General features: G+C 43.6%; 1 protein-coding gene across 1 annotated transcript; it reads right to left on the bottom strand.

Annotated features, from left to right (window-relative positions):
- Positions 1 to 2,218: 2,218 nt before the first annotated feature.
- On the bottom strand, positions 2,219 to 9,175 carry hoxb10a (homeobox B10a). The gene is made up of 2 exons (XM_063187983.1): positions 7,280 to 9,175; positions 2,219 to 3,351 (listed from the first exon to the last, which is right to left on the bottom strand). Exons 1-2 carry the CDS (start codon positions 8,139 to 8,141, stop codon positions 3,074 to 3,076), a joined length of 1,140 nt encoding a protein of 379 aa, XP_063044053.1. The 5' UTR covers positions 8,142 to 9,175; the 3' UTR covers positions 2,219 to 3,073.
- Between the last annotated feature and the right edge of the window lie 15,272 nt (positions 9,176 to 24,447).

Genomic DNA, 24,447 nt, shown 5'->3' with positions numbered 1-24,447 from the left:
ACACACACACTAGGGCTTGAAATGTGGAGAGATATGGACATTCTAACCCCTGGCCTGACAAAAATATCAAATTAAATCTGCAGCTCTTTTTCCCTGTCAAACACACGCGCGCGCACGCACACAGCCATACACACACACACACACACACACACACACACACACACACACACACACACACACACACACACACACACGCGCGCGCGCGCACCAAAGGCCTTCATATGGGCATTACATAGAGTAGAATTCAATCACGCCAAGGCTAAATTGCATTTAATAATATAATTTAAAACAAACTTTCAAGACACGAATCCATGCTACGGAGTATATGGATGGAGACCACGCCACTACTAATGTCGATGAATGTTTAGCCTCCTCTCACTCGCCAGAATATATGGAGGGCTACACAAATGACCTACCACACCTCAGGAAGATACCCGCGGATAAGCCAGGCATAAGAAGACAACGTGGTTGTATTTTTAAATCGCACGGTGTATGTGTCTGGATCTCTCCTCTTTTTTTACATTTGAAACAATGTCCCTCTATACACTGATGGTGTGCATGAGTGAAAATGCATGGATGGTTACATGCACAATAAAATGCATCTCTGTGCGCACAGGCTCCATCGCTGGCGCAAAGTAAAACCAGGCCGGTGCGAACATGCAGCTGAGCTCCAAACTGGGTTTTTGGGTGCCCTGATTTACAGCTAGTGTGTGCGCGCATCCATAGGGGCCTTAGGACTGCATATAAACCAGTGGTAACAAAGCAACGCTGGAGTGGAATCCTTCTCCATGCGCCCAATGCAACAGGTTGGGATGTGCAACTAGAGGCAAGATGGCGACGATACAAGCCCAAAAGTAAACATATCGTGGCAACACAACTGTAGATAACTATTACAATGCCGCCACTGTTTCTTTATTTGAACACCACTTACCCACGCACAAGTTCAAGCCAAGCGTTGCTGGCGTCTGGTTGATCCCGCCTCGCCTTGTCCGCTACGCATGGGCTTTTTGATGCACGTTCCACTGGAGTGATTCAGGCAGTTTCAGGTTCCTGCGATATTAATCGTCCAGCCCAACAACTTGAAACTACCTAAATCACACAGTAGCACAGCCCTCCCCGTGTTCAGTGGCAAGAGTTTGGATGCAGGCCATTGGAGCGGCCTAGCAAAAACTGAGAACTTGGTGACAACTCGTGAGTGAATTTATTAGAAAAGGATGCTTCGTTACGTTGACCCAGCGTTAAAACTGGTGGGATGGTGAAATTTCGGGCGTAAACGCAAAATATCTGTGGAATAAACAGAGGAAAAGACTTTGGATCAAGTGTACACCAAGGGGGGATTGCCTGCGTGCTGCAGACACTTACGCACATAAATTTCCTCCCTGGGGTCATTTAAGAAAAGTAGACGACAACGCTGTCTGATACAGTAACACAATCCTATAAGTGCACCCTGTGTTGGTGTTGGGACTGTAAACCCCGGCTGTCGAATGCCCCCATTCCACAACAGGCACCAGACGCCCTGCTGACGTTGAACATTGTCTTCTCAACATGGCCGTTTTCTTAGCTTTGGCTGTGCGACCTCTTCCTCTCGGTGGAGTAAAAAGTACCATATGCTTCCTCTGTCTGGCATACCCCCCATACACATCCGGTTTGGGAAAACTTGTTAAAAACAAAAAAATCACGATACAAAACAGGGATTTCGTCGTTCAATACACAGGGATGGTTTGGACGATTAGGCCTACCCTACCTAACGCAGCATCTTTCAATTACAGTATTTGGTTATATCTAATGTTATGTTAATAGCAACCACAATTCCCCAAACTATTGTATTATCTAAATGTAAGCAAATCCATAATCAACGAGGGCACTAATCCGTATGCATCACATGCGCCGCAACAACATGGATAGCATCGGCAGCAATATGTTTTTGGATCATTTTCTGGCTTACAATCATGACTGCCACCAAACCAAAGCTGTACATAAAAACAATTTGTGTTGGCCATTGTTTTTTACGAATAGTCCATTGAAGGTAGTCACTGATTACACCACGTGTAAACAAATTGACTCGAGAGTAATCCATAACTTTCAGTAATCCATTGAATATAATTTCCCTTCATACTGGGCCTTGATAAAAACATTGTCCACCACTTTACCCTGGTGAATTTCAAGACCATGAATTCTACTTACAATGCCGAGACAAAAATACACAAAGACATCTAAATTAAAAGTATAGCTGCTGTGTCCAGGAAATGTAGAATTATTTATTCAAAATGCACGGATAAAAAACACAAGACAAGACTAGCTACCACAAACATAGAAATACATTCAATCATGCTCCCTAAAGAACACAACTCGCTGACCCAAAATGTACAGCAAAATTCACCAAGACTCTACTAAATACTGATGTATTCAGAAGTGAAACTCTGAAGACTTCCTTAAACATTACATTGCTTATAAAACTCTTACAGGCTTTAACACGTTGTGCTCCTTGTTGACGTAAGCGTTTAGCTTACCAATACATCTAGGTTGAGCATGCATTTGCGAATAAATAAAATAGTGCTCACGTGATAAATTAATTCCTTTTTAAGTGTGTCCAAACGCCAGAGATTGTAAACAGCACAATCTTCATATCAAAGGCATTTTCTGGCGGCTCCACAGAGGAATAGGCTACGTCCCATCTATGTGCCCAACATGAAAGATGGATCAACTCATATTTTGTTGCAGTAGGACATAAAGTGCATTTTGTAAGATGCTGTTGAATAAACGAGTTAAAGACAAAACAATGACATTCTTCTTAAATATTCTATTGAAATAAATGTTCAGGTCCAGTCAGATGGAGTCAGGGCTCAGATTCTTGGGCTGCCTCCATGCACGTGCGCTGGATCCCCCTTTCGTGTCATTTCAGCCGTTCCATCCTCCTTGTTGTGAATCCTTGGCTGCTATCCACCAAAGCATGTGGCGTTCTCACTAGCTCAGATGCTGCATCACACTGCATCGCCTCTATAATGTGTGCGCTTCAAACGGACTACGTGTTAGCAGGGAGGACTAGCTCCGAGGAGAGGGCCTGCAAGACTGCTTAGATGGGGAAATGGGATGGGATGTCCCTGGTCCTGTGCTCCCGCGACATCTTTTTCTGCTTCATTCGGCGATTCTGAAACCAGATTTTCACTTGTCGGTCGGTGAGGTTAACACTCCGACTGATCTCCAGGCGGCGCTCGCGAGTCAGGTACATATTAAAGAGGAACTCCTTCTCCAGCTCCAGGGTCTGGTGTTTGGTGTAAGGGCAGCGCTTCTTCCGGCCAGCTTTAGCGCACAGCCAGCCACTGGCCGCGTTCCTGAACTTATCCACGTCTTCTGCAAGAGAAAGCAAAGATTCAGGGGGGGTTCCTCCTACTAGTTTTCAGTGCATGCAATCAGGTCATCACAACATGAGGCTAAGGCTCAGACACATAGCCGCTGCTGCCATTACAGGTAATAAGGATGCCACAAGCCCAAGTGTGCGACACTCAGAAATAACAATAATAATAAAAATGATAAGGTAACACTTTATTTTAATGGTTCACTGTTATAGTGGATCTACGTACCACATTAGTGTAATAACCTGACACCTTAATTTCCCTCGGGATCAATACATGACACTCTACTCTACTCTCTACTAACCAGTGTAACAATATTTAATGCCATGTAATACAATGTAATACCTAACCCTAATCCTAGATGTAAGTACAAAATTGGAACATGGTGTTACATTGGTATTACATGTGGTATATCAAATATTGTTATTATGGTTATTACACTATACCTAATGTTTCCCATACATTGAGGAAACTATGGCGGCCCGCCATAGTTTAAATTTGGCCGCCATAGTTTACGAAAATGTAAAAAAAAAAAAAAAAAAAAAAAAATTTTTTTTTTTTTTTTTTTTTTTTTTTTTAACGATATCCGTTTTTGTTAAAACGATTTGAATTACGATTTTGAATTTCCTTCGCATTTTCCTCCTGGAGTAAATACATCCTATAGACTCTGTATTGGTTAGATAAGTAGTCCCACGGTGACACAGAATGAGGGGAAAGCATTAGGAAGTGACCGTAAGGGTATTACAGTTGATTCATGTGTGCACACGTGTAACATCGGGTGAGTAACAGAACATGTGCGCAACGATGCGTTATGACACGCCGATATGCGAGGATCTTCGTCCAAATCGCTAGTCGCATGCATCATCGCTAACTGCGTTTACATCGCGTGCCGCGTGTAAGGGAAATGTTAGTTGTTGACATGTATGGAATTCACTTCAATTTGTGCTCTTTCTTGCTTCAGTTGTGGACAAAACGATTGGCCAAACTCACAATAGAAAGCCTTTGCTGTGCTACTGTCCCAGAGAGCTGAAGAAAAAAAAAACCTTCATAGAAGAAGTCACACTTAACAGGGGTGTTAACCAATCCAATGAGCTCGCTCGCTCGCGCTCTCTCTCTCTCTCTCTCTCTCTCTCTCTCTCTCTCTCTCTCTCTCTCTCTCTCTCTCTCTCTCTCTCTCTCTCTCTCTCTCCTCTCTCTCTCTCTCTCTCTCTCTCTCTCTCTCTCTCTCTCCTCTCTCTCTCTCTCATAGTAGCCCTCTAGGCCTATTTACCCATAACAAATGGTGAAAATTTCTGAGCCCTTTTTAATTTGTAGCCTATCCACTGAAGGCATGATAATGCTTCATCAATATTTTAGAAATAGGGCCTATGTGCCTTTTATATACCAAATGTTCATTTTGAAATTGTTTCAGTTGTTATGTGACTTTGTGTATGACTGAAATTATCTCTGCATACTATCAGTGCTGCATTGCTTTGTAAAGATGGGCTATTCAACACACTTTAAAAACACACTGAAAAGATACGGCCATAGTAGCCTACTGAAAACATTTTGTTCATAATAATGGTGATTAATAAATGGTGGTCTTAAATTTTCATACTGACATCCTTGAATTTGGACTTGGTAGATCACGGCAGGACCATCAACTTCAAAAGTAGATCTTGGTTAAAAAAAAAGGTTGGGCACCCCTGCTATAGAGAGAACCACAAGTGCTTGAAAGACAGGGATCAAAAGCCTAGTCAAGTTGTTGTAGTTTACTTGGGTTTGGGAGCAATATAAAAAACCTTCAGAGAAGGGACAGTTGGGGATGAGTTTACTAACACTCCCTAGGCTTTGTTTTACAGTTGTAATGAGTTTGGTGACAGACCTTCATTGACACAGCAGAGGAGACATCGGGCTGCATATAGAAATTAATGTGTAATGAATGTGAATATAGACATAAATGTGTAATATGTTGTTCAGCCCTTTTAATGGGAGGAATTTGGAAAAAACTGGCCCTGTGACCAGCACCCCTCATGTAGAATGTGTACGCCTACAGATATGTGTGTGGGGGAAAAGGCATAGCCTACCCTCTAAGACCCTTTTTGTCTATGCGTTAACAATTTCACAGTGCTCTTAAATTCTTATCTCTGCTCCTATTTTGTTTTATTATTGTTTCCCAGACCCCTGCATGAGGGACGAATGAAACTGTGTTGTAAAACAGAAAAATTATTCACTGTACTGCATTTTTTGACAATGACAATGTACTACTATTATACAAGTCATGGGTAAAATCTTATGTAGCCTTATTTCTCAAAATATAAGTGGCTGAAATATAGGCCCAGGCCTACAGTTTCTCCATGCGCCAATGTCATACTGTAGTCATTGTTTTGCCGTTTTGCATTTACGCTGCAAGAATACACCCCCCCCCCTCAAAAAAAAAGGCCCATGTGAGAAGACCCCCCTCCCCCCGGACAAAATAAACCCCGGCTGCCCCCATAGTTTCCAAAATTTCTGTGGGAAACACTGCTATACCTAATGTGTAATAGTAATAGTGTAACTGTAATAGTGAGCCATTAAAATAAAGTGATACCAATAATAATAATAGTAATAATAATAATAATAATAGGCCAAAATCAACTCTTTTTGTCTTGTGTTTTTCAGCCTATAGGAGCTGTGTGAAGTGTGTGCTATGTTTGTGCATACTAGCAGCCAGCCCTCCACTATATCTGTCCTCCAACTGCCAGTTTAAAGCAAACCATGTGTGTCCATGTTTCTCACATAGGCCTACAGTGTACATAGGAAGGCACAGCCATATGCATATGGCCCAACGAAATGTTATAAAAACAAAAACGTCATGATGTTCTTTTTTGGAAAAAAAACTCGTCAATAATAACGGTCTGAGTCAGACCGCGTATGCATAATAGCCTAATCTCGCATACATTCAAAACTATTTTTATTTTCGTTTGGCTGGTCTAAGTTTTCTTCATTGGGCTACCCTGCATGGCTGAGCTAAACTATAGTCATTACTGTAAAACCCAGTCTAGATCCGCTTGACAGCTACTGCGTCGCCAAAGGTCGATAATAAGTCATTCATTACGCTGCTAAGACCGTACTTTTCAGACTCAACCATGTTAGTGTGGGCTGTTTCTATTACATTATGTATTCCATTTTAACAGGCCTAATAAAACAGTGTTGTTTGGAATAGCAAAGTACGTTTTCCTAAACACTGCACCCATGAAAAGGGGACACATATCTTTCGAAGGCGTATTTCTCTGGACGAATGGATTTGCATGGATAGACATTAAAAAAAGTAACAGTAAAACTTGGTTCGAAAAGTGATGATTTTACAACGTTAAAATATGTGAGAACACAAAATGACGTCACCTTATGGGGGAAATCAGTGTTTTGAAACAGTATGAGGCTCGAGCTCGGCATTTCAATGATTACATAACGGATAGTTTCCAAAAACCTAAACCATAACCTTTTCCAGTGTTCCTGATTTGGAAGAAGCTTCTGCCACGTACCATTTAAAATGCCACTATGTCTAGGCCATCAGATTTAATTTCACACATAGCGCCAGTTTGCCACTACAGTGCATGCTATTGCACACCTGGCAGACGACTGTTCCTATGGCGCACAAAGGCGCCTTCCGCTTTTTTGATGTTCTTAAGGGTGCACCGTAAAAGGGGAGCAATTTAGCTGGACTGGGGCGATTCGGTGCAATAAATTAATCAGGAGACTAGGCTCCTTTCATGGCATGCCTTGCCCTTCCCTTTCAAACGGCTTTGTGACGGACATCACCTTGTTTTGGTCGGGGGGAAAGGCACATTACCCTAAGGCTATTGCCATGGACGCTGTTTTATCTTTGTTGAGGTTTCTCGCCCCCTCTCTCCTTTAGAGGCTAGTCTCTCGTTCTCTCTCTCTCTCCTCTTTGCCTATTCACCCACCTTGTATGTCCTGTCTAGGCGTTTTTTCCGCCTCGGAATATTCTGTGAGGGGGTTGTCTCGTCGTAAACAAGAGTCTGCGTCGTCTGAGTTGGTGTGACTACCGTTCAGAGTCATGTTGCTGCTGCTATCGCTCCGGTGGCTTCGACATTCACTGCTGTCGACCACTAAGTTATCGCTAACAAGCTTGCCGTCAGAGTTTGGGCTGGGCTGCGCAGGGAAATTCAGGTTGTACAACTGGCACGACTCGGCGAGGGGTGCCACTGGCGAAGTGGTGGGGCGCAACTCTGGGTCGGCATACTCGTGAAGTTTAAGAGGCTGGTGGTAGGACGTGTCCGAGCGAAAGAAGCCCTGGATGGGACCTGCGCTGCCGCCATTCACCGAGTTCATTCCTGTCATGAGCCTGGTGAAGGTTGGGACATCTGCTAGCGGTGTGGAGAGCTCGTCCGACTCCAAGGGGAAATAGGAGGAGTCATCTTTGCCTTTGGAAGCGCCAAAAGGGCACGCGCTCACCTGCAGAACACGCAGCGGGCTCAAGTGGGGCTCCCGCCAGCTCACCTCTGCGTCGTGGAAGTGGTGCCGCGGCAGAGCCATGGACTCCTGTGGCGGCGACGGCTGCTGGTGGTTCATTGCTCCGGGGAGGGCCGGTTCTGGCACAGGAGTCCAGTCCGGTTGAACATGGCCAGCCGGACTGTCCTGGACGTCAGGATAGCCGACGCGAGGGGGATTTTTCGGACCGAGGCTCATGAAAGAGTTAATCGTGGACGCCGTGAAAACGGATCTTTGGGAGCATGACATTGCGAGGGCATGTTTTGGCGAAGGCAAAAGGGTCGTTCTCAATTGGCTTTTCAAGCAGAAAAGCATTCTTGGGCTGCTTCCTGTGTGGGGGCCAATAGCGGCTGGGGTTCACGGGCAAGCTCCGCCCCTTGCGGCGCAGTCTTCATTCAAGTGCTACAGTCTCCCAGACGAACCCTCCTGTATTATTGATTTTTCAAAATATGTTGCAGATTCCGCTTCTCCAAAATATATAACCGAGCACAAATTGGAAAGGAAAAACATTCAATTTGTATGCCAATTGGACTACTAAGTCCGGTTTCACCAGACAGGTTCGATGGTCGTTATATTTTCGAGGCCCTTGTCCACTGTGGCATAGTATTCTGCAGATTTTGAAGGACGGTGTATTCCTTACAACCAACCTCCCATTTCAAAGTATGCGATTATAAACCGTATTTTACGCGTGAAAATGTAACTCTTTAGAGAAATTGGGTCTTTGGGGAAAAGTATTTGGATACGCCCAATAAGCTTAGGTTCCGGCTTTCTCTTGTTTCTTCTCATAAGGGGCCTCGACATGGATGCAATATTAATAAACCATTATCACTCACCAGAATAACGTCATACATACCATGTAAGTGGGGAAATGACGCACCACTAAATACCCAACAACAACACAATCAACTTCACAGCGACCGGCCACAATTATTTAAGCTTTACTATAGGGCCTAGTGCTGCCCAAGGATAATATAACTGCAGTTAATTCAAGAGCTATCCATGATTAGTATCCTTTGTTAGGCCTAAAATAGGACAACAATACCATTTATATATTGGCACATACGGATACTACTGAAAGTAGGCCTTAAAATATGTTGAGAATTCAATCATCGTAACATGAACCAAACCGTCTCATTGTGAAATAATTCATTTCACTTCATGCGATTATTTTTTAGCAAACCTATACACACCCAATCCTGACACTGTCCCAACATTGTCCAGCCAATGTGTATTTGCACTTTAATCAATATCTCTTTGTATTTTCAACGCATTAATGTGCCCACTTGGAATATGGAACCTGCACATACACGCTGAATAATGAAGTCTGTATTTTACGCACAACATTCCCAAGCAAGTCTTCCCTAATTGCATGCATTTCAAAGCATTTAAAGACAAGAATTTCCATATATCCACACACACACACACACACACACACACACACACACACACACACACACAAACACAGTTCCTAATGCCGAAAACCCATGTAGTGTGAATGAACAAGTTACCATGGGCACGTAGCTTCCAGTATTGAATTGGTTACCATATTTACCCTATGTGAATTTTAATTGTAGGACGTACACTAGGTAATACGATCTTAATTCGCTTGTGCTGGAAAATAAAAGGCCATGGACGTGTTACTCCACCACGAACATAAGCGAGACTATCCCCCTTCGCCTGAGCTCGTCTGTAGTGGCCTGCTGAGAAATAAAAGCGCACGCTGTTCGCCGAGAACTTTTTTTCAATGTACACACTAATGGCTTATAATAATTCTTCATTTAATGTCACAATGCACAATGAAAGTGAACTTAAACGAACCCAGTTTTCAATATAACCTCTAGATGTCAGTGTGCAGCTTGGCATTTGGCACAAGCTGTGCCCAGGTTCACGTGGAATCTTCGAAGCATTTCTGGGACTGTATGTCTACTCTAATAATATCAATTCAATACATTCATTTTTTTAATAATACAAACAATTCTCACAGTTTAACTCAGTCACGTCGCTGCCCAGTGCTGCGCGCTAATACCATTGGAGACGGCAATACCCATCTTTATGATCACGTGTAGGCCATTTAATTAATCCAAATTTAGGCTTTTTGAACAAGTTAAGTAAAGTAGCCAGAATACACTTAGTGCAGACTCAATTATGGATGCAGGTTTCACATATAACAAAGGAAAAGCGCATGGAAATTTTGATCTGGATCATGCGTAAATTAAATTGTTCTGAAATAAACACATAAAGCGCATATGGAGCACCACAATTTGGAAGCCCTTTGCTGCTAACAAAAGTGCCGTTTTCAAAAAACCCAGTCTCACACAATCCCACATAATTACGTGTGGTACTAGGCCAACATAATTACTTTTCGGTTATTAACAAATTAGACACAGCGCATTGTATTAAGACGCTGGGGTACACGCTCGGGTTAAAGAAAAAAGTCCAGTGTTTAAGATTAGGCCTACAGGCTGTTCGAACAATTTCAGCAAGATCGAAGGTGATGCTTTTTACAAAACAAACACTCACTCAACAAAGACTCTCTTAAGCTATTAGAAGAAAAACTTAAATCATTAACACACACAAACACAGCATAATACAAATGGGTAGGATTATCCTAGATCTCATCTTAGGTCAAGCATCATGTACACCAGGCCTCGCAACAGCTTACCTGTGAGAACTGTGACAAAGTATGGTACCACATCTTCATCCTCGTCACAAGGGGATGAGGCATTGGTAGTTTCTGTGTCCATTGATGAATATAATATTTTAGTATTTCCAAAGTTCCAATGCGAGATGCGCGCGAGGGCCTTTGGCCTTCGACTTCTTCCCAGCTATCAGGCTTGCAACAGTTTTGACGTTGACAGCCCCTGCCTCTGCCGCCTGTTTACTTTTAGTCTGGCGAAGGAAAGCACTAAAGCCATTAAACATTTGCAGGGCAGACTGTAGCTTTGAAGGGTGTCGTCTGTGAGGAACTAGCCTAGTTCTCTCCTTACCTCCAAATCGCAGTTGGCTTTTTTTAATTTGCCCGACAGAGAAATTCGCCAGAGAGCAGAAAACGGAAAACGGCTGCATTATATATATATATGGGCCTATTCTTCGCATTCCTTTTCCATAATCACAAACAGAAATCTCTGGCCTCTGCAAATGGTGAGCCGATCTTCGGTCAGACTCGTATAACTGTATCCATGACAACAGAGCCCCTCGGTTGCTGTAAAGTTTTACAACCAGGAGAGCTTCTAAATGCCTTGCCTCTGCTTTGCTTGAAAACAGAATCAGCCCTGTACTCTCCAAAACAGTGCAGTGTTTTGCACTTTGATCGAGAACACCATCTACTACTATTTTCACGTTCACATTATCTAACCGAGTCTTAGCCTAGGTAGGGTGTGCTGTACCCAAATTGACATACAAAATAAGTGAAATAGCCTACACAAGAACGTGCTTTACGCAAGGCGCTTTTCCCTCACTAAACCCTCCACATCTTCAAGCACACACGGCATTAGATTGTCTTGCCAAACTAGAGAACTAGTGAAACTCTGTTCATGTTAAATCACAGGAAAATTCCTGTTTCATTTTTCACAAAACTCAATTAGCCAATATCCCTCTAGTTCATGCTCGAGTGTGACGGCAAAAGCTGCACTTGATTGAGGAAAGAAAGCAACACAGGGTTTATCCCAGCACCGACGCTACACCACGTTACAAATGTACCATGTGCGAGTGCACACCAGATGTTGTAGCCCAGGCTGTCGCGCGTTTTTGATAACTCACATCCTCAACAATAAACAGCCGTGATCGCATAACGATTTAACATGGTAGAGACCGAGGCTGGTGATTTTGGATGGAGAATATAGCCAGGCGTTCACCTTGACTCGCCAACAACTTCCCAAAACATATTTAGCTCAATGGCCTTGTAGGTTACCTCAACGACATGGTTTTTATAAAGCAAAGCACCCAATGCAGCCTATACACATGCACTTGAACAGAAACGGTAAATAACTATTAAAATGCTTAATTTCAAGTTACTTGCACATCATTAGGGCGAGCGCGCATCTACGTGCGTGTGCACAACACTGATTTAAAAAAAAAAACATTTATGCAATAAACAAACAGTACTTTTGGAGTGACCCAGTTTGTGGAAAGGTAGACAGACTAGGTCATTTACAAGCCTGCAAACGCACATGGCCATCATATTTTGTCCATTTTGGATCCGACTTTATGGTTGTGGATGTTAGCCTACTAAATTAACATTTTCTATGTTTTTAGCATAAAAGAAACAATAGCCCAAGTTCTATTTAAATCCATCTTGATAAAGAAACAACAGAATACATATCGAAATAAACCAGAATATTATTGCAGCGCATAATTTAGCAGACTATTTCCAGAATAACATACATCGCATACGGGAACGTAGCTACAAAATCGGCTTTTGTAATAGAAAAAATATATGTGCAAAACACTATATAGGAACATTAATATCACCCCAAATTTGTAGATTATTCAGCATTGCCTGGCGTGGTGTGAGCATGTATGGCGACTCATTTGCGCAAGTGCAAAATTGGGATTTTCTGGGATGCAACAATGCAGAAATGTACGCAGAGAATTTCATTGGGCCAGCTTTTTATAATGGACCGTTTAAAACACATGATCTGGCTCGGCCTGTCAGTATCTTACATCTGGAAAACGTAGATGACGTTTTAATCAAATGCACGTGAACCTGAGCGCGAGAGAGAGATCAAGTGGTTTGGGTCTCAGATGCCTGGCAAAGAGAAAGCCATCGCCTTCACTACAAATCGGATGCCCTTGTGTTAACTCTTTGCGTGCGCATCTGCGCGGATGAATATATTTATTATTCGCATCCAACGCTCCGTCAGGGTCGCAATGCCAGAAATGTAATACCACCAATGTGACTTGTTGTGTGGTTAGTCGTTTATAGTAGAACGGAATTGACATGGAACAGAAACACCACCCTTTCAAGAGGCCTGGGGCTTTGCTAAACAGCATGATTTTGGATCATATTTCGAGAGATAAGGCCAAGGACAGGCGATCGCAAATAATTTACCATTAAGCCCGTGTCGTTTTTCATACACTAAAATTAATACTACTCCTTTAAAAAAGCTCATGTCATGAATTCTCTACTATATTTTTCATGCACTAAAATGAATACTACTCCATAAAAATGTAATGCTAGCCATTCAAGTTCAATTTGGTGAGGTATCAGGCCTACTACAAGCACACAGACTTCCCCGGACGTGACTCTTGCCATCTCCCGGCTCCAAATTAAGCCATGGCAGCTTTGCTGGACCACAACACCAACGGATGGTATTATTCTTGTAGTGAAGAGGTGGCATATGTATGTTGTGTACAAATGGCAGTTGGTGAATTTCCTTTGGCTGAAGCAGTGGGGGCTTGTTCATTTATTCAGACATTATTGCCTACTTGAAATTCCCATTTTGCCAAAGACTGTGATTGAGTGTGTGTGTGTGTGTGTGTGTGTGTGTGTGTGTGTGTGTGTGTGTGTGTGTGTGTGTGTGTGTGTGTGTGTGTGTGTGTGTGTGTGTGTGTGTGTGTGTGTGTGTCTGGATTAGACATCACTGACACACACACACACACACACACACACACACACACACACACACACACACACACACACACACACACACACACACACACACACACACACACACACACACACACAAATGGACAAGTGTTTTTTCCTTGGGGGATGGGTTAGCCGGTATGCCATGTAAATAATGCTCATGGAATCATTTGTGTTTTAAAAAAGAAGAAAAATACCTGTTCAATTCAGTACAGCAATTTGTGTGCAAATGTGAATCCCATTGCCAATTCAAAATGGCATTGAACGCCACTGGGCATGGGAAGGTGAATGCCACTCAGGTCCAGCAGCCATGCTTTCACATTAGAGTTAATATCCACAGACAGCAAAGGTAAGCAGTAAGCAGCCCAGCGTTGAAAGAGGAGTAAATGTCAAATGAAAACAAATTAACACATTACCATTTTTTGTTGCTGTTGTTGCTTGTTTTGCATTGGCTACGAGGCCAAACAAGCACTTCCTGGAGTGGAAAGTTCCAGATGAGGTAAGGTGAACTTTGACCTCCCTTGCGTTGTCACTGCGCAGCCTTCCTGCTTTATTGGTGCTACCTTAAATTGAGTTGGATCGCAGCCTTGTAAGCCAAATTAATGGCTGGTTTTATGACGATTGCCCGGCTTGCTTTACATTGGAATCATCTCAGGGCCCCTTCAGATGTAAATTGATTTTTTTCTTTTTTTGTGCCTTTTTCATTATTGTCAGATGCTGAGTGGGAGGGTTTGAGGAGAGACTTGGCCAGAGCTGAGGATTAGCTCCCCCTTCCAGAAACGTTCCCTTGGCAACAACAGATGGAACTGTTTACATAGGGAATAGAATATTCTATTTCCTATGTAAACGGTTCAAGATTCAAGAATCTTGAATCTTGAATCTTGAACTGTTTACATAGGGAATAGAATATTCTTTCAGGAATGTTACTGAATTCCGGAATAAGTAGATCATAATCGCTAGCATTTATCCCAATTCCTTACTGAATCTAGCTTGCATTTTACCGTTTACTGGATTTAATGTTAAAGTTTAGTTTTCTCAATATCAAATAACAAACAACAAAGATGACTACAACAGACATAGGATGTAATAGAGAGTTTGCAAATATCTTATAAGTTTTTAACGAACCTCTACTTCCATATCAAAAAAGAAAGAGAGAGACATGGCATGAGGATACATGTAAGACAGTTGGGGGGGCACTGTGTTGTTCTTACCAAGTCACAGACCAAGTAATAACTGAACTACATAATAATTGCAAACAGCCACAGCTGTTTACTAAATGTGACTTGTGTGGATTTCCTACTGAGTCTTTGTGCATGTGAAAATCTGAAAAGATATATTATGCACCACTTTAAAGAAAATAATAATCAGATCCATCAATGCAGGCATAAAAAGGTTTTCACCCACATTGCTCCGATTTAATGTGAAATTAAGATGAAATAGTACATGTGCACTTAACAAGATATTAGTATATCCAAATGTTTGTGTTACGTACAGTATATAGCTTTTTTGTATGTAACCAAGCTTTATACATGAGGCCTCAGAGTCAGCACGGCACAGTTTTGCGTGCCAAGTAAAGTATGACATTCACATATCTGCTTATTCATTCATTCATTCCTCCATATATGCGCACACACACACACACACACACACACACACACACACACACACACACACACACGCGCACACGCGCACACGCGCACACACACTACATTTCCTGCATCCAGCATTTGCCATAAATATACTCGATGGACTATATTTATAGAAAATGCTGGATGCAGGAAATGTACAGTGTGTGCATGTATGCGCGCGCGCGCGTGTGTGTGTGTGTGTGTGTTTGTGTGTGCGCCACCGAGCGAGCGAGCGAGAGAGAGAGAGAGATCCAGCCCAGTCAGCACAGGGTGCTTTGCCTCCATCTCATCTGCCTGGCCACACTATTCAGACACCAGAGTCTCTTTACAATCATTTCTCGCCATGTGCACATTTTTACTCACGTCAGACTTGTCTGCTCTTCAAAAAGAAAAAGAAGGCAGAAATTGGTCTCGACAGAAATTTGGTTTTGAAATTGGCCACTGCAGAGTCTCACTATATTCGTTTCTTGCCATTTGTACATTTTTCCTTTAAAGAAGAACTCCTGCCAATTTCGAGATGCAGTTGTATTGCTCACAGTCGACAACACAGCATTGTTTTGTGTTCAGCACTTTTCCGAAAGTGTGAGCAATACACCTGCATATTGAAATTGACAGGGACTCTCCTGCAATATAATCCTTAAGACATGCTTTAGTCTGCACTGTGCAGGAAATGGTCAAAAAAGGTACTGCAACTGTGCTGTTCATTGAAACTTGGTTGCCCATTGCCAAATTTGATATTTTCGTTAAAGTTTACGAAGCAATAAACTAATATTTTCTAGTATGGCCCAAGTACAGTCATTTTTGCAGCTAAAAATGGCTAATTATGAAAATTCAAAATGGTGGACCATGGAAAAGATCCCCCTTTTCATGTATGAGAAGTGCAATTTTCCCAGTCATAATGAATACTTAGAATTTGATGGTGGTGGTAAGTATTCATGAAAAAGGTAACATTAGTGAATGGGTAGCATGAATTCTGGAAATAAGCAACTACAAATCTTACACAGTGCACCTTTAATTAAGATATAAAGGCAGAAATTGGTCTGGGCAGAACTTTTGCTTTCAAATTGTCCCCTACTCTCTAGTGCTGTCTCAGCTGCCCCCAGGCAGACTGATGCACTCTCAGACATCGCCATGTTCACCAGTGTCAGCTTCTTCCTCTTCTTTTAGAAATATCATCCTGCTTTTCATCACGCTCACATTTAAGGCACATGTGACGCTGCTAAAAGGGGTGTGAGATTTCCTTTCACAGGGTGGTCGAGTTCTTTGCACACCATTCTCACACACACACACACACACACACACACACACACACACACACACACACACACACACACACACACACACACACACAAGCTGATAGGGGGGACAAACAGATCACTTCTCCCAGGGCCCAGGGGGAGAGGACACCCAGCATTGGTCCTGATTACATTGTGTGCATTGGGTGGGGGGGCCTTTTAGATGATTTCAGCCTGGGCCCAGCCAAAGCTGTCATCGTCCCTGACCAGACACAAACACACACACACACACACACACACACACACGCACACACACACACACACAGAGTTGAAGCTGACAAATCGGACCATGTGTTGGTGTCTGTCCGTCTGTCTTCTTGCATGTTGCTGAACACATGTGATCTGCCAGCAGCCTGGTGAGCCAGCCCCTCGTACAGCACCGCAGCACTGCTCTCCCTTCATGCCTGTCTGTCTGTCTGAGGATCCCATGTCAATTAAGCTCAAGCCAGACACCCTGTGCAAACTGAAACCAGCATGTTAGCCCATGCAGATGTCCTGCCTGAACTGCCAGAGCTATATTCCTGTAATGACTCAATCCTGAAGGTAGTACCGTACATAAAATGCAGCCATCTTGAACTTTTGAGGCCACCAAAACTGAATCGGTTTGTGTAGCTATTATGCGAGTGAGCACACACGATTCTGTGCAGGTGTGTGTACAAGTCCCAAGTTATATCAACCAAACAAAAGGTCAGCCATCTTTGAACATTAGCCATCTTGAATGAGTTGGCCTTGTAGCAATCCCATGTGAGTCAGTGTCCCATGAGAGTCGCACCTGCGCTCTTGATGCAAACATGAAACACTCGTGCGGCAGTAAGCTCGTTTTACCTTGGCCAGGATGGTCAAACTGAATTGAACATTTAATTCAGCATATACCATGACAGACAGCATGGCCAAACGTCCCATGTGAACTATACTGCCCTACAAAGGCAAAGTTCAGTAACTACATATTTCGTCAAAAATGAGTATAGACCGGAAATGACATGTAATTACATCTTCATTAGACATCCTTTATCTTGTGGCAAAGGCTTAAGGCCCGTTTACCAAGGCTTTGAAGGCATTTTTCTCAGTTTCAGTGTTGGCGCAGTTACTGCACTTAGCCTTTGTAGGGCAGTATAGTTCCGGAGTAAGCCACTTTCAAGTATTTTTCCTATTACCTGAGCACTACGTGAAAAGTGGGGTCCCATTAAGCAGAGATGTAGGCCTATAAAGTAAAAGTAGAAGTACTCTTACAGTGTATCTATCTCATCAGATACAGTGGAATAACTGGCGTATAAAGTTTGTAAGATTATGTAGTGTTGCAATTACATCAGCTATTCATACACCTCTGCTTCTTACAGTATGTCAACGTGTAGCATGCAATACTATGTACCTCCAATATATGCCCAAATGCAAGGTAAGTGTAAACACATCATCTTAAATTTTGCTACACCGTTTGTTGCACTGTAGCTAATTGATGTATAGACAATAACAAAGCATAACCTAAAATATGACAGCAAGCTAATGCTGATCGTTGTGTGGATGTTTGATGGCTGATGCTTCTTGTCGATGTGCCCTCTTTTTCAGCTGTTTCTCCAGGGTGCCAAGTGCCGTGTGCCAACCATTGACAACATGCCAGTGCTGCTACATGCTAAAGCCGCATCGTTGTCTGAAAATGGCTGCCCCTCTGCTATATAGTACTTCAAACCAGAGGGTTCCTCTGATCATGTTACGATTGCCTGCCATTTGACAACTGCCATTTGTAGATACCAAAGTCGCATTATCCATTCACTCTGGACGAGCAGCATTGTGATGGTGTGTTAGCCAAGAGAAGTTTTGTAGAAAGCTGCCCTGTCCTCCTGTGTGCTGCCAGCGTTGCAGAGCGAGGATGGGAGCTGTATTCAGGGTTGCCAGATACGACTGATGCATTCCAGCCCAATAAATCGCTTGGAGGCACTAAATCCCACCTCTATTTCAGACAAACTGCATTGATGATTTCTACAGTCATACATCCACAGAAGAAAAAACAACATTATTATAAACCACAGGATGTCCATCCTAAACAGCCAAATTGGAATCTGGCAACCCAGTGTGCGTTGGTCATGGTGGTGTCCAAATTGGAATCTGGCAACCCAGTGTGTGTGTGTTGGTCATGGTGGTGTTTGCCTCTAGTGTGGAGAATGGGAATGTGGGAGCCGTTTTCACACCTCCCTCCCCAGGCCCTTCAACGTGCCTGGATTAAGGGGACATGGGCTGCTGCGTGTGCATCTCCACATGCAGTCTACAGAGCAGGGGGGGGGGGGACCTTGTTCATTTTAAAACAGATCCCACTTTCTCTTGGTCCCCTGAATGTGATGGGGATGGTGAATGATCATGATTTTTTCACAGACCTCATAAAAGTACTCTCCAACCAATATTACGTGTAAATTCAAGCATAAAACCAACATTCAACACGCACTTTAATTGTATTGCAAATGCATTTTCTAAAATTCCTTTACAAAATATGTCATATTTCATGTGAAGCTGAATAACATTCAAATTATATCGGGGGCCGGATAAAATGGCCTCAAGGGCCGCAAATGGCCCTCGAGAGACATAGGTTCCCCACCCCTGGTCTAGAGAGTAGAGGTGTCAAAAATAAAAGTAAAAGTACTTTTGTGTTGTAATTACAACACTTGCACATGGTATTACATTGCTGTTACACCATTTACTCCATTGTAACTAATGGAATAGATAGACTGTGTTGTTACTAAAAAATACTGAAAACCTAACAAGGACCCACCACAAACTTGATCCAGTGCACAGTTAGCTGATCGTAAGACAAGTACACAGATCTACTGTTACTTTACAGATAAGTTACTTGTGTGGGAAGGAAACTGTGTTTCTTTTTTCACTTTTACTTTTGACACCTCTGCTATAGAGGAGAGGCAGAGTTTCCCAAAAATGTTCTGCTGGGACCCCATTTTAGGACCTAAGGATATTTCCATGACAACCCCTCACCAGTCTAACTCCAAACGCCAAAACAATTTTTTGTCCCTGCAGTATCTGCATGCCACCCCTAGGGGGCCCACATCCACAGTTTGGGAGTAGAGAGACTCTCTGTAGTGGAGAGACAGAGGAGAACGAGACAGCATGTCTTGCTAGGGAAAGGAAGAAACAAAGGGAGACAGAGATAGAGAGGAGAAAAGGGGGTAGAGATTAGAGAATGGAGAGACAAGGAGGGGGAGAGAGGTGTAGATTGAAAAAGAAAATGAAGACGGTGCACAGAACTCCACATGCAAGAGAGGGAGGGAGGGGGAGAGAGAGGGATGAGGGGGAAGAGAGGGGCATTGAGGGAGAGGAGAGAAGGAGGGAGGGAGATAGCAGTAAGGAAGAGAGAGGAGGAGGGAGGGAAAGGGGGGAAAGAGGGGGTTAGACTGAGAGACAGACAGAGAGAAGGAGATAAAGAAGGGTAAAGTGAGGGATTCCTTTCTCTGTCTGCATGGGGACATTTTTACACACAAGCTCCCCAAGTGAAAGGGGTGCATAGAAAGAAAGAAAGAAAGAAAGAAAGAAAGAAAGAAAGAAAGAAAGAAAGAAAGAAAGAAAGAAAGAAAGAAAGAAAGAAAGAAAGAAAGAAAGAAAGAAAGAAAGAAAGAAAGAAGAGCTAGTCAACATGAGAAAAGTACAGATTAACAAAACACACAGAGAGAGAGAGAGAGAGAGAGAGAGAGAGAGAGAGAGAGAGAGAGAGAGAGAGAGAGAGAGAGAGAGAGAGAGAGAGAGCACACCTGTGGGTCTTCAGCAGCTGTCTGGTGTGTGTGATCATAAGTCACATGGCCAGAGGCCGCCGTCAGGGAGGCTGGTCCCAGAGGGAAGCGCGTGGGCACACACTCAAATCTGAGTCTTCATTGTTATGTGTGTCTGTCTGCTGTACTGCTCTCCCATGCCCCTTAAAGTAGTGTTTCTCAACGGGGGCGGTACAGTCCCCCAGGGGCTGTTGGGGAGCCCTAGGGGGGCCTTGAGAAGGATGCAGTTGAAAGGGGGCTGTGCTTAGTTGTCATTGGGGACATTAGTCTATTTATTTTTTTAATAGTAAGGGGGAGTTGGCAGGCTTATAATGTCAAGGGGGCATTGGGAGGCTCATGATGAGGTCAAGGGGGCGTTGGGAGGCTTAGGCTGAAGTCCAGGGGGCGTTTGTTCAAAAAAGGTTGAGAACCACTGCCTGAGAGCAACAAAGCGTAGCCAGCCCACACATAACCAGTGCACACCCCTCTCTACGTATCTTTGTCTAGTCAGTCCCCAACAGCCAGACATATTAATAACACATAAACACAATGCATATTGGGGTTAACAAAGCACAAGCACAACATGACTTAATGATCCGTCAACATCATAGTATTGAGAAGACAATTGTTTAAAGTTGTAATTTGTTTAAAATTGTTTAAAGAATGTAATTAGATAGTAAGTATATGTAATTGCAGCACTAGTAGTATGATATTACATAGTTACAGTCTTGCAATATCATACTACTGGTCTTGTGTAATTACATCTGTAAGAGTACTTCTACCTACTTTAAACAACTCTGTTCATGAATAAGATAAACTTAAACACAAAGCATCCTGATAATTCATTTAGACTGAAGGAAATAAAAAAAAACATTTCCACTGATGGTATGAATGAAACTGCAACAACAAATCACAATCCCTTCATTTTTGTCCCCCCACACTGGACACATTCATATTGCACAAGCTTTCATGTGAGACTTTCTAAAAATCTGTTTCTCATCTTGGCCCATGCCAAACTATTGCCGCAACCCGCCCCCCCCCCCCTCCCCACAACCCTTCTCTCTCTCTCCCTCTCTCACACGCACGCATGCACGCACGCACACACACACACACACACACACACACACACACACACACACACACACACACACACACACACACACACACACACACACACACACACACACACACACACACACACACACACACACACACACACACACACACACACACACACACACTCGCACACACACACTCACACACACACACACACACACACACACACACACACACACAGCATTGCTCAGCAAGCAAGCATTTTTTCCAGCGCAGCTATTTGTGGCCAAGATCACAGTGTTGCTCACATCACAGCACTAATGGATGAGGTGGCTAAACTTTACCATCTGATTCAAAGCTTTGAGCTGAGAGAGGGATCGGGCCAAGTGCTTGGTCAGGATGAGGTGTCTGTACATCACAGTATGCTATGCATGCTTCAGAGAGACCCATAGAGTATGGAAGAAAGCAGACGCGCACACAAAAAAACGGACTCCCAGCCCAACAGCCAGTGAAGCCGACAGGCTGGGGAGATGGCGGGGGGCTTTCACATGACTTTGTACCGGGCCCGGCCAAAGCCATCAGCGACCCTGCCGGCAGCACAAAGTAAAGCAGTCTTAAAGATGTCTGGCATACGGTACTCGCAGGTGTCACCAACGTTGTGCCCGCGGGTGCCAGGTAGCCCTCCAGGAGCTTCCGAGGTGCCCTCCAAGGATGTTAATAAATAGTGACGACTACCAGATTTTAGTCACAGTTAGTGTTTTTCCTCATTTGAATATAAGATTATTTCTTTATAACCTATAAGCAAATCATCATTCAATCATTGTGTGATTTGGGAATGATGTCAAGATATCAGTGGAGGATTTTGAACAAAAGTAGCCCTTGGGTAGCCCTTGGTAGCACTCGGGTAGCCCTTGGTAGCCCTCAGACCCAGAAAGGTTGGGGACCCCTGCGGTACTGCATAGCTGTGGAATCCACCTCCCTTCCAGTAGGAAAGTATGGCTGCATCTCACTAGCCGGACAAAAAAGCGCCAAGGGTCCTTCACTGACACATGCTGGAGGAACGTAACCTTCATCACTTCTGATTGACTTTTGGAGAGGGGGGTTGTGTGTGTGTGTGTGTGTGTGTGTGTGTGTGTGTGTGTGTGTGTGTGTGTGTGTGTGTGTGTGTGTGTGTGTGTGTGTGTGTGTGTGTGTGTGTGTGTGTGTGTGTGTGTGTGTGTGTGTGTGTGTGTGTGTGCACGTTTTATTATGTGTTGTGACTTTTTTTTTCTGAAGTGTGATGATGTAAGGCCTTATCGATGATGCAAAGATGATTGATTACCAACACATGCCTTAATGTCATCACGTGAAACAATTAACCCACAGACTAGTTTTTCTCTCTCTCTCTCTCTCTCCCTCTCCCTCTCCCTCTCCCTCTCCCTCTCCCTCTCCCTCTCTCTCTCTCTCTCTCTCTCTCTCTCTCTCTCCCTCTCCCTCTCCCTCTCCATGGCGTTCCTGCTCTGCACTGTGTAAGTTGTCAATAGAGATCACATCTGAAGACCCGCTGATGTGCTTGACTCCAACCATAATTTGTGTCCCCTTGAAAATCACTAAATCATCATGAGTTAGGAGAATGCTTTCTGCAAGTAGCTCAAAAAAGTATGTGGTGGTTTGACAAGCAAATGCACCCTTGTGTTAATAGAAGCAGTTCGTATCAGATCTGTGTATCTGTTGCTGTTTCACAAAATGTTTACTTGTTGCCATGACACCCAATAGACGCAACACATAGATACTGTGGTGAGATGTCAACACCAAGACCAATGCGGGGAAAGTTATGGCTGCGCTGCTTAAAGGGATACCGTACCCCCCAGGTGAAATTCAGGGACCCCCCTTGGAAAATTGAGCAAAAGTGTTTTCCAGGCAACACAGCCAGGGCCGCTGACAGCTTTGGCTGGGCCCGGGACAAAGACATCTGAAATGGCCCCAAACCCAATCAATGCAATGTAATGTGGATCCAATCCTTGGCCCCATTTCTCCCTGGGCCCGGGACAAGTGACCCCTTTGTCCCCCCCCCCCCCTGTCGGCTTCCCTGAACACAGCCATGCTCTAAATTGGCAGCATTGGAATTTTGAAACGGGGGATGCAGAGCCCCTGTTGAGAAACAAACTACTTAAAATATTACACAGTGCACCTTTAAGTTGATCGTTTGTTAACTCACACCCAAAGTTGACTTTTAATCCTGAATACTGTATACTTGTGCTTATTACCCAAGACAACCTACTTTATAAAGTCTACCATGCCAAAACACACACAGGCTTCCATATCTTGAGCATGGTGACGCCTCCACAAACTGCTCCCTTGACATATCTTTCTGCCACCTGTTTATGTATTGTATGTGATGTCCTGCAGGCTTGGACCCCTTAGTCATGTGGTTCAAATCTACAAACTTGCCCCTGGAATGCCTTTAATATGGCTCTCTGGCCATAGCTATCGCCTGTGCACCTTACTGTGTGTGTGTGTGTGTGTGTGTGTGTGTGTGTGTGCGTGCGCGTGTGTGTGTGTGTGTGTGTGTGTGTGTGTGTGTGTGTGTGTGTGTGTGTGTGTGTGTGTGTGTGTGTGAGTGAGTGAGTGAGTGAGTGAGTGAGTGAGTGATCATAATATTAAAGGGGAAGAGTGATTTCAGCCTCCTATCCGCCAAGACCACAGGCAGGCCCCATATTTCTGCACCGTGAGATATACCGGTACTGGCATTCTAGACCTTGATACAAGTGACCGTGATCGCACAACCAAACAATTCATCCAAATTCAACAGGCTAGAAAACCAGACAGCCTTAAACGGCTTTTTCATGTAAGCCGTTGTCTTGCTTTAAGATAAGTTAAAAGAGGTAGCATGTCGCTAAGCGAGTGAAAGTCAATGGATCCGTGTAGCATGCTACATGCTACACGGATCCATTGACTTTCACTAGCTTGGCTACATACTCCCTTTTTTAACTTGTCTAAAAGCAAGACAGCGCATAACATGAAAGATAAGACACTTTACCACCTGTATAAACCCTGGCCAACGATTTTAACTGTATTAAGCCCCAAAATAGTGGCATACCCCTTTAAGGAATTTAGGTATAAGCAGAGACGGTTATGTCTTCATAGCCCACTGGTCCAGACAAAAAGAAAGACCTCTCTCTGCATGAAATAGCAAGGTTCCGAAAGATTTAGGTGTTTAGCCAAGATGTTACAGCCTTTTTGCTGAGGGTTCAGGGGTTATTTGAAAATATGGTAGTAAAAAAAGTGCAATTTAACACAATATCAAAACATAGCACTGCGGCTCGGGCTTCA

Source organism: Engraulis encrasicolus, chromosome 2, assembly GCF_034702125.1.
Source record: "Engraulis encrasicolus isolate BLACKSEA-1 chromosome 2, IST_EnEncr_1.0, whole genome shotgun sequence".
Taxonomy (NCBI): Eukaryota; Metazoa; Chordata; class Actinopteri; order Clupeiformes; family Engraulidae; genus Engraulis; species Engraulis encrasicolus.
The sequence above is the reverse complement of the archived record's forward strand: the minus strand, read 5'-3'. Positions and strand labels throughout refer to the sequence as shown.

What these genes read in the sequence shown, in the direction of transcription:
- hoxb10a (XM_063187983.1), bottom strand. Translation starts at nt 8,141, where the DNA reads ATGCTTTTCTGCTTGAAAAGCCAATTGAGAACGACCCTTTTGCCTTCG. An exon ending in GCCTAGACAGGACATACAAG is followed by an intron (nt 3,352 to 7,279) that starts GTGGGTGAATAG and finishes TTTCTCTTGCAG; the next exon opens with AAGACGTGGATAAGTTCAGG.